Here is an 18,988-nt window from a genome sequence, read left to right on the forward strand (position 1 = left end):
CTTACACTCTTCTCAAATATCATTTTTTGCCTAGGACAGCTATTCTCAACCTTGTTCTAGGGCGGTACCCCCTCCCATGTAAATCAAGTAGGCCCGGTACCCCCGTTGAGAATCGCTGGCCTAGGATAACATGTCAACAAAGTTTCATTGAAATTGGAGAGGATCGGGTACAGAAAAAGTTTAATTTAAATACGAAAAAATAGTAAATATACTGCTTATTAAAGATGGTACAAGTGCCAAAATGTTAAACTTCTCGGCACAAAAGGATGCTGAAAAGTTCTCTTCAGTTTTTTTGGCGATAAAATGTACGCCGTTTTGTTTTTTGAGAATGACGGGATAGGTAAGCAATTTTACAGCGAAATTAGAAATAACTTTTGTTTATATTGAATCAAATTGTGCTAATGAGTTAATCCTTATGTTTTCACAAATCGACCTTTTTTTAATTTTTTTATTCAAAAAAAAAAAAAAAAAAAAACAATTGTCCATGCATTCCTTATGTTAAAGGAAACCATTTTGCATCAATCTTTTTTCCCATACTCGAAAATCTGTATTTTGTAAAAAGAGTGTCTGATCAATTTAGTGTCTTCGGCAAAGTCCCTCCTCCCCCTGTGAGGTGTCCTCTTAGTTTATAGAAAGTTACCGATTAAGACTTTAAATTTTCTATTTTTTTTAAGTTTTAGTTATCTAAAAATAGTTAACTAAAAATTATTAAAAAATAATGAAACTGAAAAATCTTGCCTAACATTTGAAAATGTCAAAAAGAAGTTACAGACTATCGAACATGCCCAGTTTGAATAACCAGTTAGCAACATTGTATGGTATAACTAATAATGTAAAAAAGCTTCTTTTGGTATAGGGAATGCATGGACAAAATTTCATTCCTGTCAAAAAATACAAAATTGAAAATCTCGATAAAACTTGCGAAGTTCTAATCTAATCTAATCTTTTGAAGGGATCCTGGAGAGTGCCTTAGGTTAGATGACGCCTAGCACTCTTTTTGTCATTTATTAACATTTGTAGTGTGCCATTGCATCGGAATGCATTGAAACATCACAAGCGTTAAAGCGGCCAGGCCTACTGCGTAAAGCCGTATCGCAGAGATGATTCGTAATTGGGTTGAGTTTGAGCACTGAGTGTTCGAACAACAACACAATTCTGAATCGACAGGGGAGGAAGAAGCGTGGGGACACACCACCATACGCTCCGAGATTTTGGTTGTATTCGTTGGGAGCACCATGCTAAGAAGGTTTGGTACTCCGGGATAAGACATTGTATTTCCACGAATGCCCTGGACACTATTTGCCGTGGTTATAGCGCCACAACTCGCTCACTGCAACAGTATTCCTAATTCCAGTCCTAGCTTACCAAGTCGTCATGGCCTAGTGGTTAGCATTTTTGCTTACCACAATCCAAAGGACGGGGGATCGAACCCCACCTCGAGCGACTTTGATTTTTCGTTCTATTCATCATTTCAAATTAATGTGTTCTATCTCGTTGAGAGCAGATGGAAATCGAACCCAGAACCATTCGCTTACAAAGCGAACACCGTAACCAGTCAGCCACGGCCGCTCCTCCTCGATAAAACTTGCAAAGTTCTATAGAATTACTCAAACGGCACACATGCTTTGTAAACAAAGAGTGCTGTCAACTTATGTATCCTTTTGATTTGTTCAACAAACCAAATATAGTACAATTAAATCTGTCAATCTGTAAAATGATTTTTTACAAATTTGATAACATCTGTTGTTTTGGTGATATTTTTATTCAGAAGGGAGGCAAAATTGTTTTTTTTTCTGCACCTATTCCATCAAAATTGACACTTACGGATCACCCTCATCCCGGGCAGACGGTAATAACAAAATTAATAATATTTCAATAACAAATCCTGTTAAAATAACAAAAAGTGATATTATTTTATCCTGAAGTTCAACTTCAAGAAGAAAAAATAATAACAGTTTCTGATAAAATAACAAAATTTGGTATTGAAGTGATATTATATTGAAAATGTTTAATAACACGCTAATAAGAGGAAATGTTATACATTTCAAAAACTCTCCTAATAACAAAATTTGTTATTCGTTCGGTGTACTGACTTAGAAATAAAATTACCACAAATCGCACAAATGGAAAAGTTTCTAAGTGTCCATAACACAATCTGTTATTATTTTTTCTTTTGTTAAATATGTTAAGATCTTTGGGATAATTTTGACCAATTTCGTCAGGGTCGTTATTTTGCCCATGAAATGGGGTCCTTAAGCTAAAATTATTTTAAAAGTTGAAATTTTGAAAGTTGATTTTTAATTATTTGATATACCCCTAAGGGACTTTGCTAAAATTGGCTAGAACTATGGGATAATTTTGACCAATTTCGTAGGGGTCATTATTTTGGCCATGAAATGGGATCCTTAAGCTAAAATTATTCTAAAAAGTTGAAATTTTGAAAGTTGATTTTTTTAATTGTTTGATATACCCCCTAAGGGACTTTGCTAAAATTGGTTAGAACTATGGGATAATTTTGACCAAATTCGTCGGGGTCATTATTTTGGCCATGAAATGGGGTCCTTAAGCTAAAATTATTCTAAAAAGTTGAAATTTTGAAAGTTGATTTTTTCAATTGTTTGATATACCCCCTAAGGGACTTTGCTAAAATTGGTTAGAACTATGGGATAATTTTGACCAAATTCGTCGGGGTCATTATTTTGGCCATGAAATGGGGTTCTTAAGCTAAAATTATTCTAAAAAGTTGAAATTTTGAAAGTTGATTTTTTTAATTATTTGATATACCCCCTAAGGGACTTTGCTAAAATTGGCTAGAATTATGGGATAATTTTGAACAATTTCGTCGAGGTCATTATTTTGGCCAAGAAATGGGGTTCTTAAGCTAAAATTATTCTAAAAAGTTGAAATTTTGAAAGTTGATTTTTTTAATTATTTGATATACCCCCTAAGGGACTTTGCTAAAATTGGCTAGAACTATGGGATAATTTTGAACAATTTCGTCGAGGTCATTATTTTGGCCAAGAAATGGGGTTCTTAAGCTAAAATTATTCTAAAAAGTTGAAATTTTGAAAGTTGATTTTTTTAATTATTTGATATACCCCCTAAGGGACTTTGCTAAAATTGGTTAGAACTATGGGATAATTTTGATCAATTTCGTCGAGGTCATTATTTTGGCCAAGAAATGGGGTTCTTAAGTTAAAATTATTCTAAAAAGTTGAAATTTTGAAAGTTGATTTTTTTAATTATTTGATATACCCCCTAAGGGACTTTGCTAAAATTGGCTAGAACTATGGGATAATTTTGACCAAATTCGTCGGGGTCATTATTTTGGCCATGAAATGGGGTCCTTAAGCTAAAATTATTCCAAAAAGTTGAAATTTTTAAAATTGATTTTTTTAATTATTTGATATACCCCCTAAGGGACTTTGCTAAAATTGGTTAGAACTATGGGATAATTTTGAACAATTTCGTCGAGGTCATTATTTTGGCCAAGAAATGGGGTTCTTAAGCTAAAATTATTCTAAAAAGTTGAAATTTTGAAAGTTGATTTTTAATTATTTGATATACCCCTAAGGGACTTTGCTAAAATTGGTTAGAACTATGGGATAATTTTGATCAATTTCGTCGAGGTCATTATTTTGGCCAAGAAATGGGGTTCTTAAGTTAAAATTATTCTAAAAGTTGAAATTTTGAAAGTTGATTTTTTAATTATTTGATATACCCCTAAGGGACTTTGCTAAAATTGGCTAGAACTATGGGATAATTTTGACCAAATTCGTCGGGGTCATTATTTTGGCCATGAAATGGGGTCCTTAAGCTAAAATTATTCTAAAAAGTTGAAATTTTGAAAATTGATTTTTTTAATTATTTGATATACCCCCTAAGGGACTTTGCTAAAATTGGTTAGAACTATGGGATAATTTTGAACAATTTCGTCGAGGTCATTATTTTGGCCAAGAAATGGGGTTCTTAAGCTAAAATTATTCTAAAAAGTTGAAATTTTGAAAGTTGATTTTTTTAATTATTTGATATACCCCCTAAGGGACTTTGCTAAAATTGGTTAGAACTATGGGATAATTTTGATCAATTTCGTCGAGGTCATTATTTTGGCCAAGAAATGGGGTTCTTATGTTAAAATTATTCTAAAAAGTTGAAATTTTGAAAGTTGATTTTTTTAATTATTTGATATACCCCCTAAGGGACTTTGCTAAAATTGGTTAGAACTATGGGATAATTTTGACCAAATTCGTCGGGGTCATTATTTTGGCCATGAAATGGGGTCCTTAAGCTAAAATTATTCTAAAAAGTTGAAATTTTGAAAGTTGATTTTTTCAATTGTTTGATATACCCCCTAAGGGACTTTGCTAAAATTGGTTAGAACTATGGGATAATTTTGACCAAATTCGTCGGGGTCATTATTTTGGCCATGAAATGGGGTTCTTAAGCTAAAATTATTCTAAAAAGTTGAAATTTTGAAAGTTGATTTTTTTAATTATTTGATATACCCCCTAAGGGACTTTGCTAAAATTGGCTAGAATTATGGGATAATTTTGAACAATTTCGTCGAGGTCATTATTTTGGCCAAGAAATGGGGTTCTTAAGCTAAAATTATTCTAAAAGTTGAAATTTTGAAAGTTGATTTTTTAATTATTTGATATACCCCTAAGGGACTTTGCTAAAATTGGCTAGAACTATGGGATAATTTTGAACAATTTCGTCGAGGTCATTATTTTGGCCAAGAAATGGGGTTCTTAAGCTAAAATTATTCTAAAAGTTGAAATTTTGAAAGTTGATTTTTTAATTATTTGATATACCCCTAAGGGACTTTGCTAAAATTGGTTAGAACTATGGGATAATTTTGATCAATTTCGTCGAGGTCATTATTTTGGCCAAGAAATGGGGTTCTTAAGTTAAAATTATTCTAAAAAGTTGAAATTTTGAAAGTTGATTTTTTTAATTATTTGATATACCCCCTAAGGGACTTTGCTAAAATTGGCTAGAACTATGGGATAATTTTGACCAAATTCGTCGGGGTCATTATTTTGGCCATGAAATGGGGTCCTTAAGCTAAAATTATTCTAAAAAGTTGAAATTTTGAAAATTGATTATTTTAATTATTTGATATACCCCCTAAGGGACTTTGCTAAAATTGGCTAGAACTATGGGATAATTTTGAACAATTTCGTCGAGGTCATTATTTTGGCCAAGAAATGGGGTTCTTAAGCTAAAATTATTCTAAAAAGTTGAAATTTTGAAAGTTGATTTTTTTAATTATTTGATATACCCCCTAAGGGACTTTGCTAAAATTGGTTAGAACTATGGGATAATTTTGATCAATTTCGTCGAGGTCATTATTTTGGCCAAGAAATGGGGTTCTTAAGTTAAAATTATTCTAAAAAGTTGAAATTTTGAAAGTTGATTTTTTTAATTATTTGATATACCCCCTAAGGGACTTTGCTAAAATTGGCTAGAACTATGGGATAATTTTGACCAAATTCGTCGGGGTCATTATTTTGGCCATGAAATGGGGTCCTTAAGCTAATTTCGTCGGGGTCATTATTTTGGCCATGAAATGGGGTTTCAAGCTAAAATTAATCCGATAAAATTAACTTTTGAGAGTTCATTTTTTTTTAATTTTGTTATATTCCCTAACGGAATTGATTTATTTATTGAGAATTTTTGAAGTGTGAATAACAAAAACTGTTATTATTTTCACAGAGCCAGGAAGTCGGAGCTGACGTTGAAGTTCGAGCTGGAGTGAGACCTCGGAGACTGCATCGGATTCAGCAAATTTTCAGCAACTTTTACTTGGAGTCGGAATCTGTGAAGTCGGGTATTTCTGGAGAGCTGAAGTCGTCGTTGACGTCATATCGTGCATCCAGAATCGGAGTTGTCTCCAAAGTATTGATTCAAAGTCGCTTGGAGGTACCCGACTCTGCAGCCCTGACTAGTACAGAGGAGTTATGGCAACTGCAGGTTTATTTGCAAATTACAAATAAACCAAAACAATAATTTTTTTGTTATGGAGACATACCAGTTCAATAACATTTTTTGTTATTATGCTGCTCCACCTCTCCGCACAAAATAACAAATCTAGTTATTCCTTCATGATTCCTTCTGTGTTATTGGTTTGTTATTGCAATAACAGCATAATAACAGTTTAAGTTATTCTTCGAACAAATCTTTGTTATTGATTTTTGTTATTTTAACAACTAATCCGATCATCCCAATAACACATTTCGATCTTCTCACAATATCAAAAACTGACCTTTCCAAGTTATTTCCGTCTGCTCGGGATAAAACACCTCTTTTTCCTCGTTTACACACTACAGTGTCACCCACTATCCAACACGTGTGCACCTGTATTCGTGCGTTAACACTCGCAACACCCACAATACGTGAAGGTGAGGGTGTGTTTATTGGAGCATGAATGATGATTTCCACCAAACAAGAGTGCAGCGGCGGAAAAGGCAAATTTTCTTCGCCGTGTCGGCGCCTTTCCTTTACGAAAACGAATTTAAGGTGTTGCGTTTCCCAACTGTAAACAAACATTTACGACTTTTCTCACACACAGAAACAAGGTTTGCAAGGTTGGTGCGCAAAAAAAGTTACTCGCCGTAAATGGAGCGGAAAAAGCACGAATAGTTACCCAAAAGTGTGCGCGGGGCTGGTAGGCTAGAGTTCCTATAGTCGTTTATTACGTTCAATTGCGAGCAAGCTAACATTGCAAACTTAATGACGAAACGGCGATGATTGAAGTGCGTGAAAACGGGCCGCAGCAACTCACCTGTGGAAAAGAAATGGAAAGGAAAATGGCATCATTAGTATTTGATGGGCGATTTGCGATTTTCTAAAGTTTGATTTCTATCAGCGAGTTATCGGTTGGGAAAAGAATTTATGGCTATCAAAATTGATTAATCTGCAATTTCTATTAGGAGAGTAATGAGGCTTGAATTCATAACATTCAACGCAAAAAACATCACGAATGAAAGAGAAATTTCTGTTTAAACTAATTGGGCTATAAAATTTCAAACTAGTCAACCTATAAATTAAAACTGAAAGCAATGCCATAAATAGAGCCAATTCCAAGCGGAAATATATGATCGCATGACATGGAAACCTTAAACGCATAAATCATAGCCATAGGAAAAGGCTTCACTTAAGTTGAGCACGCAAATTTGGTTTGTCTTCAGAAGATTAGAAGGTTTTTATTATCTGAATATCATCTAAATTTTATGTTTCTGAAGATTCCACCACATTTCCAAAAGAACACTTTCTTACGATAAATTCTTGTGATAACTTGTCGTATGTCGCTTTTTGACGTTCCGAGATAAACGCGTTTTAATGTTTGACCTTGAATGTTTGACGCAATGCAAACAATAACAAACACGTTTTGTTTGGCTGACCATTCTGTGCATTGCCCCGAAGTTTGGTTGTATTTGGTTGCCGGAGTTCCGAGTTATAATTTACGGTAGTCGAGCTTGTACATGTGTCAAACGCGTTCTGACCTGAATCCCTTTGGCCAATTGTCGCACTTACATCAATTTTCAGGCTGTGCAAACTTTTTTTATATGAAAAGTGTGAAGTACATTTTTTTGTTCTGTTCCTGTTTTAACCGAAGTCATCCAAAACGTAATGCAATTATTTTTTGCTTTAATAGCTGTATTTATTCGTTACATTTGTACTTATTTGTCCAAGATGCCGGTTTTTGATTATAAATACGTAAATATATCCAGTCTTAAAAAAATAATAGAGAAAAAATTAATGCACTAGGCACCTGTTAATTAAAATTATAATATTTTTTCCAAAAAAGCCAATTTAATGCTGAGATTTGCTTAATACAAATTTTAATTCATTTTATTGTTCTACTAATTTCAGAACCAAATCTGAATTTCCAGACCAAAATATGATTTTTTTTTTCAATTTCGGGAATTCCCGGGACAAATTATAGAAAATCCCGGGATTCGGGAATTCCCGGTTTTGGAAAAATCCCGGGATTTTTGTCCCGGGAATTCCCGGGATGGACGCACTATTTAAAACGTTAAAACTAATGAAGGAAAATAATGAGTAACCATAATCCATTGGCTAAAACAATTGAACCCCTTACGCACAATCTTGCGAAAACAATCACCAAGTTGATCCAGATGCCAGTCGTGAATCGACCATTGTTTGCTGTGATCCCTGCCTAACATCATAGTAACAAAGTAAACAGGGACAAAAGTGACAGACGCAATATTCTGTCATTAGCCACTGTAGATCAGGCGTGAAGCTCATATTTTATTTTGCAAACTTGTTCGGCAAACTGTTTTCTTCAATACTAGCAAAACAATGTAATTGGCCGATGTCGAAGTGTAAACAAAGAGTCTATCCTGCTCGTTCCTAATGTAAACATCCACTGACGTGAGCAGGCCTTTTGGTTACACTTCGACATAGGCCCATGTACATTGCATTTTCATGACTTTTTTTTTGTAAAATCGCTATAACTCGTGATGGTTACATACAAATTCCCTAATGTTTATATATTATATAGTTTATATATCAATTTTCGTTATTAGGCTAGTACAAATATTTTTAAAAGTTTTTGTCACCCCCCCCTTCAAAATTGGCCCGAAAAGTCAGGGGGCAAAAAAATATTTTTACAATAAACTTCAAAATTTCAATGAAAATTCAAGTGCAACCAGCTGAAATCAAATTAAAATACATTCTTCTGCGTTTAAAATCATTTTTAGCATGTTTGGGTTTGTTAAAAAATCTTAAGATTTTTTGAAAATTTTCGATGCAAAATCTTTTTTTTCGATACAATTTTTGTTTTTGTCAGATCTTAGATTTTTTGAAAACTAATGATTGCAAAACAACTGAACTAGTGTAAAATGCATTTTAAAACACTTTTTTCATTTAAATGTGAAGACTATGGCTTGTTATTTAAATTTACATATTTTTTTATTTTTTTGCCCCCCACCCTTGACCTTGGCCAGGGCCGAGGGACAAAATTTTTTTTAAATATTTGCATCGGCCTTATCTGCTCTAAACTTTGGTTGAACATTGTTACACTTTAAAAACCCTGCAAAGTTACAAAAAATTAAACAAATTTTTAAAAGAAAATTTTTGGTTTAGGTGAAATTATTACCCTTCTGGATTTTTAATGATTCGAAAATAACATTAAATTTTCCTCAAAATAATATGATCCAAATAAAATTAATTTTAATTGATTTTGGTGTTTTTTTTTTGGTATATTTCGATGAAAAATGCGTATGTTACGTTATTTTCAGCATGCCATCAAATCGGGCCATTTCAGGCTGAAAATGATTGATAAACCCTTTTTTAGAATTTTCGTCGTACCACCCCTCCGTCACGAGATATCGAAAAATGGAGCTCGGATTCGTAATCAGGGACAAAAATTGTTCCTGAGAACAAAATTTAACGCAAATCGGATAGGGCAACTGCTGTGTGAGTTGGCGGAGTAGGCGGATTAGTAATTTTTTATGCATATTTTAAAATTTATAAGAATGATGCACTATTTTCATTAGGTTATATATTTTTTGTATTTTAATTATGAGCAATTCTCTACGAAATCGGTCTTTTTTCTTCAATTTTAATTTTTGTATTTTTTAATCCGGCTGAAACTTTTTTGGTGCCTTCGGTATGCCCAAAGAAGCCATTTTGCATCATTAGTTTGTCCATATAATTTTCCATACAAATTCGGCAGCTGTCCATACAAAAATGATGTATGAAAATTCAAAAATCTGTATCTTTTGAAGGAATTTTTTGATCGATTTGGTGTCTTCGGCAAAGTTGTAGGTATGGATACGGACTACACTGGAAAAAATAATACACGGTAAAAAAAAATTTGGTGATTTTTTTATTTAACTTTTTATCACTAAAACTTGATTTACAAAAAAACACTATTTTTAATTTTTTTTTATTTTTTGATATGTTTTTGAAAATTCCAAAAATATTTTTTTCGAAGAGATCGGAAAATTTCACAAATGTTTCATATATTAACATTGAAAATCGGACCATTAGTTGCTGAGATATTGACGATAGAAAATGGTGGGTTGTTTGGGTGAAACTTAGAAAACATCAATTTTCCTGTTTTTAAACCTTTGCATTGCAATATCTCAGCAACTAAAGGTCGTATCAACAAAGTCCAAATAAGCAAAATATAGAGAATTTTCTCAGCTTTTCAAAAATATTTTTTTCAAAACTGGGCAAACATGTGCACTAATTTAAAAAAATGAAAAACTGCGACTATTTTCAAAAAAGTCACTTAAATATGGCTATAACTTGAAAACGGTGCACTTTATCAAAATTTCTGTAAAGTACTTTTTGATTGCAAATTTGATTTTACATCGAAAAATGAAGTTGAAAAATTTTTACGACCAAAATTTCGATTTTTTGAAAAAATCAGTATTGATTAAAAAATTCATAACTCGGTCAGTGATTTTTTGCACAACCTTGAAATTTCTGAAAAGTTGGCATTTTATGCCTTCTAAAACATATCAAAAAATAAAAAAAATTAAAAATAGTGTTTTTTTGTAAATCAAGTTTTAGTGATAAAATGTTAAATAAAAAAATCACCAAATTTTTTTTACCGTGTATTATTTTTTTCCAGTGTAGTCCGTATCCATACCTACAACTTTGCCGAAGACACCAAATCGATCAAAAAAATCCTTCAAAAGATACTGATTTTTGAATTTTCATACATCATTTTTGTATGGACAGCTGCCGAATTTGTATGGAAAATTATATGGACAAACTAATGATGCAAAATGGCTTCTTTGGGCATACCGAAGGCACCAAAAAAGTTTCAGTCGGATTAAAAAATACAAAAAAAAATCGAATGACCGAAATCCTAGAGAACTGCTCTTATATAAAATAATTATGTTGATAGCTATTTGCATCAAGAAGATAGTAATTTATGTTAATACGCAGAAATTATTTCCAATATTATGGTACAGTATGTAAAAAAAGTATTTACACCCCTTGGGCACTATGCACATTTTGTGATGAAACATGTAAACAATTTAATGTTGACATAAACCTAGTACTACGTTTTGTTCAGAAACTCATGCCGAACATTTTGCTGCAAAAAGCTCATGAAAAGATGTTTTCTATAAAAAGTTATATAACAAATACTATTACAAAAATAAAAATGGTGCAAAAAAGTTTGTACACCTTTCGAAAAATTAACATAAATAAAGTTATTTGTTGACAAATCACCATAAATCCTGTCTCCCAACTCCAAATAGGCATCCTTGACTGATTAAAATAATTTGGATTGATTATAAAGTTTACTAATTACTTAGTATAAAAGTTTATATAACTCTGGAAATTCAATATAAAACTTATCTAAACTTAATTTTGCAAACTTTCAATTTAACTAAATGTCAATATATTACCATAGAATTGCTAAATAAACATTTTGGAGTGGGTATAACACCATTTTGGGGGTCTTTGTATCGCTAGAATAGATTTTTCGTTGGAATTTCGTACCAACCCGGAATTACGTCGTCGAAAAATCCGCCGGCATCCGAACCGGTCCACAATTCACAAGTTAACCTATGTGGCATCGGAAAGGGCATAAAATTTCCGATCTTTTGATACCCAGACATCTAGGTTTTCTATAAAACCCACGTTTTTAAATACCTGGGCGAAAAGTAAGTTTGATCCACGAGAACAAAAATTACGAAATTCCATACATTTTTGGCAGATTGCTCAAACGAAACCATAACAACGTTTTTGCCTAGGTATTTAAAAACGTGGGTTTTATAGAAAACCTAGATGTATGGGTATCAAAAGATCGGAAATTTTATGCCCTTTCCGATGCCACATAGGTTGACTTGTTAAATTTGGACCGGTTCGAATGTCGGCGGATTTTCCGACGACGTAATTAAGGGTTGGTACGAAATTCCAACGAAAAATCTATTCTAGCGATACAAAGACCCCCAAAACGGTGTTATACCCACTCCAGAATGTTTATTTAGCAATTCTATGGTAATATATTGACATTTAGTTAAATTGAAAGTTTGCAAAATTAAGTTTAGATAAGTTTTATTTAGAATTTCCAGAGTTATATAAACTTTTATACTAAGTAATTAGTAAACTTTATATTCAATCCAAATTATATTTTTAATCAGTCAAGGATGCCTATTTGGAGTTGGGAGACTGGATTTATGGTGATTTGTCAACAAATAACTTTATTTATGTTAATTTTTCGAAAGGTGTACAAACTTTTTTGCACCATTTTTATTTTTGTAATAGTATTTGTTATATAACTTTTTATAGAAAACATATTTTCATGAGCTTTTTGCAGCAAAATGTTCGGCATGAGTTTCTGAACAAAACGTAGTACTAGGTTTATGTCAACATTAAATTGTTTACATGTTTCATCACAAAATGTGCATAGTGCCCAAGGGGTGTAAATACTTTTTTTACATACTGTATTTTCTTTCTTATTAAAGAAATGAGGTTAAAACATAAAAAACTAACTTAATCCACGTATGTGGTTGGTGCCCTCCTCACTCTTTACTTAAATTCACAACACAAGACTCGTTGGAAAAGTCTTTCAATTACCTATACAACGATGGGTCGGACGACGGATCCAAAAATAGTTTACAAACAAATAAGTGAGATCCGGCTTTATAAAAGTACATAAATATCACTTAAGTGGTCTTACTTGAGACAGGATTGCCAGATCTTCAATAGTTCAGGTAATTTTTAAAGCAGGATTATAGCTTTGCCTCAGTGAAGAAGGCATAACGAAAAATTAGGTCAAAACATCCGATCTATCAGATATTTATCGAACATGTTTCACATTGCTTCATTGAATCGAAGTTCTTCAAGGTCAAAATCAACAATACGATGAACGCCTTTTCTCACAAAACAATCGACATGAAATCTCAAACAAGTTTGTGTCAACCGGCTGTCCACATTGATTGATCCCAAAGGCCCTCCCAGTCAAAATGTCGATGAACCTCAACCCACACTCACACACACATATTGCACGACTAAATCGAACTCGGTAGATCATTAAGATCAACCGGTTTCAGTCGCGCCCGGTGAAAAGGTCTCCTCCTTCGAGCCCAAAGGACACCGCGGACTGCCTTATGCAAATCGCGACCAAAATCAAGTTTTCTTTCGCGCCGAAAGTCGACCACCCCGTTTTTTAGGGTGTTTCAAAAGGTGAGAATAGCTTTTAGGTTTATTGACTTTTACGAACGGGCGAAGGTTACGGCTTGATTTCATGACTGAGTTGATCCACCACTTGAATCGTCTTTTCGGCCGTGGCCTCGTCTGGTTTGGCCGGTCTTTTCACGCCGTCCTGGCGGGGCTCGTCGGTTCGACCTTCGAGGATGGCCTCCTCGAAGTAGTGGGTTGCGTTCTGGTTGGGGTGCAGGCTCCAGTCCGGAACGTAGTGCCGGATGATGTAGTCCAGCAGGTAGGTTAGGTAGTGCACCAGCCGAACGACGTCGGGACTGGTTGGGGGGTGTTCGGCCTCGGGGTTCTGAGCAGGTGCGGCGAAGGTGTGCCCGCTAGGCTGTAATGTAGCGTAACTTCCTGACGTGGTGTTCTGAGCAAGCATTAGAGCGATCTTACCCCGTTGATCACGATGCTGAGGATCACCATCAGAGCGATTACCGTACTCATTGCCAAGATTTAAGTTGTAGCTATACGACTGCAAGTTGCAGCCTAGAACATGGAATCTGAATTATTTATCGCAATCAAAGCCAGGGTGACGCGGGACAAGGTATCTCGTTGTTCAGCTGAACAAACTGTCAGCTAGGGCAAACATGAGCGAACTATTTGCACAATCCAACGTGATCCTCGCGATCGCGGCATCGCGAACCATTGAGGCATCACTTGGCGAGGCTGTTTGGTTTGATGATGTTCCACAAAAAGGCAGAAAAGCCCCAATTTTGGCCGGTTGAAACCTAAAGCACACAAAAACCGTGCAGATTAGCCTCAATTTGGTCGGATTGTCGACGAGAAAAAAATCGATTCAACAAATTGGATAAGTGAAACCGAAACCGCGCATCACTTACAAAGGTGAACGGATTTTGTACCATACACGCTTCTAATGGGGCTGTAAAATTTGTTCGCGATTCAGGCTGGCTTTCGGGGCGAATCGAACTGTTTTTGTAAGGAGAAGATCGGACACCAGTTTGTAACCATTGAATAGGCACCTTGAGCTAGGAGTAAGTAGATTATTTTGTGTAAACAGTCTTTAAAATAAAAGTATAATTTGTAACTGTCTAACAGAGTCAATTCAATCAACCCCTCATATACCTAACCAGTCACACTTTTTATCGACCCATGCAAGTAGACTCCTCCCAAGGTAATCCAGTTCCAGTTCGTGAAGTTTCGCAAAGCCGCTGGCGTCGCCAACGAGATTAACTTGCTGCACTTCTCAACGCTCCATCGGCCGGCACCAGTTGACCCGTGGTCTCCCCCTTCTCTTCCAACCAGGGCATGCCCACAAAACTTGTTCAAATTGTTCGTGATTGAGAGCAAACCAGTACCGTCGGCGGTTCGACTGTTGGATGGCACGCGATTTTGGTAGTTGATTAAATTTTATGGAGGTATTTTCGAATTTATTTAAAGCTAAAACTTAGAAAACGATAAAACATCAAATTTATCATGCTTAAACTTAACAAAATTGTTCAAGTTCTGAATGTGAAGGGAGTTGAGCTGAATAACTTAACAGCTCAATCAGCGGACATTGTGTTCACGTGCGCAAACAGAGACAGAGGGTTGAGTTTGTTCTGACATCTGAAAACTGATGTAATAACACGGTTCCAAGGCATCAACTACGGAGTCTCTTGGTGATTGCCTTGCCAAAGCAGGAAACACTCCGGGTGACTCAATCGATCTCAATGTTGATTTTAAATGTGACGAAAATATATATTGTATTGATATCATAGGCTGAAAAGGCCTTTTGGAAAAAGTAATTTAAAATTTTAACTTTTCAGATTTATTTAGTAATTCTATAGAATCCGTATACGGAACTCCATTTCCTTCCAATGAAGGTAGATACCTAGCTCTGGTAAGTTTGCAATACGACGTCTGACCTCCGACACTTATTTGAAGTTTGCTTTGAAACAATCAAAATTTTCATTGCTTTTGGTTAAGAGCATTTAAAGGACGTGCAGATGAACAATTCAAAGCATTTTTGAACTAGAAAATTCGTAAATTGATCTAGAACCAATGAAATACTTTAAAAACAAGAATTGAATATTAACAATTTACCAGCATCAATTCGGAAAACTATTCAAATAATGTTATCAAAATAACAAATAATATCAACTCATGAAATAGGGGCAAAAGTGAAGTAAAAAAGTAGTAAATAGTAAAAAAGTTATTTTACAAAAAATGGCTCGCTTAAACTTGGGACCTATTCCACCAAAAAATTTTGAAAAAATTCGAAACTTCGTTTTTTTCTGAAGGAATTGTGGTTTCTGTTCAATTTGGTGACTTATGCAATTTTGTTGATCAATAGTAGGACCTGTAGGGATTATGGGTTGCAGGATTGAATATGTAATAAATTATTAAATGAGTATTTATTATAAGATTGATATAATTCATAAATAAGAGTTAAGAGCGCAACAAAAAGTGCGCACCTTCATGAATATTGCCTTGTTAGCTGATTGTGGATTGAGTGCGAGAGCGCGCTAGCGAGCTGCGAGAGAGAACAACGAGCGAGAAAACAACGAGATGCGCGCGGCCGGCGAAAGAGAGAATGAAGATTGTCAAATCAGTTTTGTGGTTAATTTCTGTGGAATAAGACGTGTTGTTTGTTAATTGCAAAATATCTGTGTTTTTATTATAAAGAAAGTCCCCGATCACGACAATGGCACAGTCCGGTAAGTCGAACCTTTTGAGTCATGAAAGATCATTTGTTTTGCTTGAATTGTTGTGTTGTGAAATCCAACAGTTTTGTTTACCTGCCAGGATGCAGGTCCAAAGTTTCGCTTTGTTGTTTTGCCTGTGTTTTGAAACAGGTAGATTTTTGCTTGAACTTGTTATTTGAAATTGATGAAAGGCATAAAACTATCTGCGATAATTGACGGTCTTGAATTTAATGAATGATTTGCTTGTTGTTGTGATATTGGGAACGAATGTTTTGTTTTGAAGTAGTAAGTTTGGCTTTTCGTTGTGATAATTGAAAACCAATGTTTTATTCTAAGTTTATGGTGGAATTTGAAGGCAAATAATTTGCTCGAAATTTTATTGTTTTTGTACAATCCCATTTTTGCTTTAGATTTGATTGTTGTTGTTTTGATTGACGTCCAATGTTTTGTTTTTAATTTGATGCAATGTATAATTGTTGTTGTGGAAATTGAACTCCAATGTTTTGTTACGAATTAAACTTCAATTTTTTTCTTATTTTTGTGATTGATGAAAATCAATATTTTATTTAAAATTTGACAAAGGATTTGACAAGATTGTGGAAATTGAAAATCAATATTTCGTTTTGAATTTGATGGAGGATTAGTTTGCGATTGAAGGTAGATAATTTGTTTTTAATTTAGTTGTTGTTTTGGTAATTGAAATCAAATTTGTTGTTTTAATTTTATTGTTGTTATTATAATTGACGACCAATGTTTTGTTTTGAATTTGATTGTTATGGATTGTTGTTATTATTGATGATCATTATTTTTATTTTTTATTTTGGATTGGATGCTGATTATTTTGGTAACTGAAGACCAATGTTTATTTTTGAATAAGATAAATATTTGCTTCTTTGTTTTAAATTTAATGAAAGATATGCTTGTTGTGGCAATGACTTGATGTAAAGTCCAATAAAATCACTAATTACAAAATATACAGGTTTAATTTTGATTGAAAGATTTGATTGTTGATGAGGGAATTAAAGCCCAATGTTTTGTTATGATAAGATGACAAATTTGCTTATTTTTGCGATAAATGAAAACCAATATTTAGTTTCGAGTAAGATACGAGGTTTGATTGATATTGTGGTAATCGAAAACCAGTTATTATTTTGAATATGATGATAGATTTGCTTTTTGTTGTGGCAATCGAAGGCCAAGATTTGTTTACTGAATTTGAGTTTTGTTATTATAGAACGGTATTTTTTCGGTTTTAAATTTCATGCAATATTTGATTGTTGTTTTATGATGGGCAATTTTGAGTTTTAAATTTGACGCAATATTTGATTGTTTATATGGTAATTGATGACCAATGTTTTGTTTTGAAGTTGATGCAAAATTAGATTATTAATTTTATGGTTAATGAAAAATGTTTAGTTCTCATTTGAATGAAGATTTGATTGTTGTTATTATTGACGATAAATTTTTTCTGTGAATTTGATGCAATATTAGATTGTTGCTTGATGCTGTGGAAATTGAAAACTATCGTTTTAGAATTCTAATGAAAATTTTATAGATTTATGCAGAAATTGACAATCAATGTTTTGCTTTGAAATTTGATTTGAGCAACGTTTTTTGCCGTTATAATTGATTAGTCATGGTTAATTTTGAAGTCTCTTCTGTGTTGGAGACTGACAAACCTCTGTGATGGTAGTCAGAAAAAAGTCTCCTCTGTGTTGGAGCCTGACAGACCTCTGCGATGGTAGTCAGAAAAAAGTCTCCTCTGTGTTGGAGCCTGACAGACCTCTGCGATGGTAGTCAGAAAAAAAGTCTCCTCTGTGTTGGAGCCTGACAGACCTCTGCGATACTAGTCAGAAAAAAAGTCTCCTCTGTGTTGGAGCCTGACAGACCTCTGCGATGGTAGTCAGAAAAAAAGTCTCCTCTGTGTTGGAGCCTGACAGACCTCTGCGATGGTAGTCAGAAAAAAAGTCTCCTCTGTGTTGGAGCCTGACAGACCTCTGCGATGGTAATCAGAGAAAAGTCTCCTCTGTGTTCGAGCCTGACAGACCTCTGCGATGGTAGTCAGAAAAAAGTCTCCTCTGTGTTGGAGCCTGACAGACCTCTGCGATGGTAGTCAGAAAAAAAGTCTCCTCTGTGTTGGAGCCTGACAGACCTCTGCGATGGTAGTCAGAAAAAAAGTCTCCTCTGTGTTGGAGCCTGACAGACCTCTGCGATGGTAGTCAGAGAAAAGTCTACTCTGTGTTGGAGCCTGACAGACCTCTGCGATGGTAGTCAGAAAAAAGTCTCCTCTGTGTTGGAGCCTGACAGACCTCTGCGATGGTAGTCAGAAAAAAAGTCTCCTCTGTGTTGGAGCCTGACAGACCTCTGCGATGGTAGTCAGAAAAAAAGTCTCCTCTGTGTTGGAGCCTGACAGACCTCTGCGATGGTAGTCAGAGAAAAGTCTACTCTGTGTTGGAGCCTGACAGACCTCTGCGATGGTAGTCAGAAAAAAGTCTCCTCTGTGTTGGAGCCTGACAGACCTCTGCGATGGTAGTCAGAAAAAAAGTCTCCTCTGTGTTGGAGCCTGACAGACCTCTGCGATGGTAGTCAGAAAAAAAGTCTCCTCTGTGTTGGAGCCTGACAGACCTCTGCGATGGTAGTCAGAGAAAAGTCTACTCTGTGTTGGAGCCTGACAGACCTCTGCGATGGTAGTCAGAAAAAAGTCTCCTCTGTGTTGGAGCCTGACAGACCTCTGCGATGGTAGTCAGAAAAAGTCTCCTCTGTGTTGGAGCCTGACAGACCTCTGCGATGGTAGTCAGAAAAAGTCTCCTCTGTGTTGGAGCCTGACAGACCTCTGCGATGGTAGTCAGAGAAAAGTCTACTCTGTGTTGGAGCCTGACAGACCTCTGCGATGGTAGTCAGAAAAAGTCTCCTCTGTGTTGGAGCCTGACAGACCTCTGCGATGGTAGTCAGAAAAAGTCTGCTCTGTGTTGGAGCCTGACAGACCTCTGCGATGGTAGTCAGAGAAAAGTCTGCTCTGTGTTGGAGCCTGACAGACCTCTGCGATGGTAGTCAGAAAAAAAGTCTCCTCTGTGTTGGAGCCTGACAGACCTCTGCGATGGCAGTCAAAAAAAGTCTGCTCTGTGTTGGAGCCTGACAGA

General features: G+C 35.0%; 2 protein-coding genes across 4 annotated transcripts in view; both read right to left on the minus strand.

Moving 5' to 3' along the window:
- The window catches only part of LOC6045676 (probable chitinase 10), a 125,346-nt gene that overhangs the window by 26,450 nt on the left and 79,908 nt on the right, over window positions 1-18,988 (minus strand). The gene's annotated exons all lie outside the window — the stretch shown is intronic.
- LOC6053943 lies at window positions 13,175-13,680 on the minus strand. The gene is made up of 2 exons (XM_001862960.2): window positions 13,597-13,680; window positions 13,175-13,537 (listed from the first exon to the last, which is right to left on the minus strand). The coding sequence occupies exons 1-2, from the start codon at window positions 13,645-13,647 to the stop codon at window positions 13,229-13,231; spliced, it is 360 nt and encodes a 119-aa protein (XP_001862995.2). The 5' UTR covers window positions 13,648-13,680; the 3' UTR covers window positions 13,175-13,228.

This window comes from Culex quinquefasciatus, chromosome 3, assembly GCF_015732765.1.
Source record: "Culex quinquefasciatus strain JHB chromosome 3, VPISU_Cqui_1.0_pri_paternal, whole genome shotgun sequence".
NCBI classification, from domain to species: Eukaryota; Metazoa; Arthropoda; class Insecta; order Diptera; family Culicidae; genus Culex; species Culex quinquefasciatus.

Bases quoted from the DNA above. Each gene is read 5' to 3' on its own strand.
- LOC6053943 (XM_001862960.2), bottom strand. From the start codon at position 13,647: ATGAGTACGGTAATCGCTCTGATGGTGATCCTCAGCATCGTGATCAAC. The intron at 13,538-13,596 runs GTAAGATCGCTC...GCTACATTACAG, and splicing joins TCAGCATCGTGATCAACGGG to CCTAGCGGGCACACCTTCGC.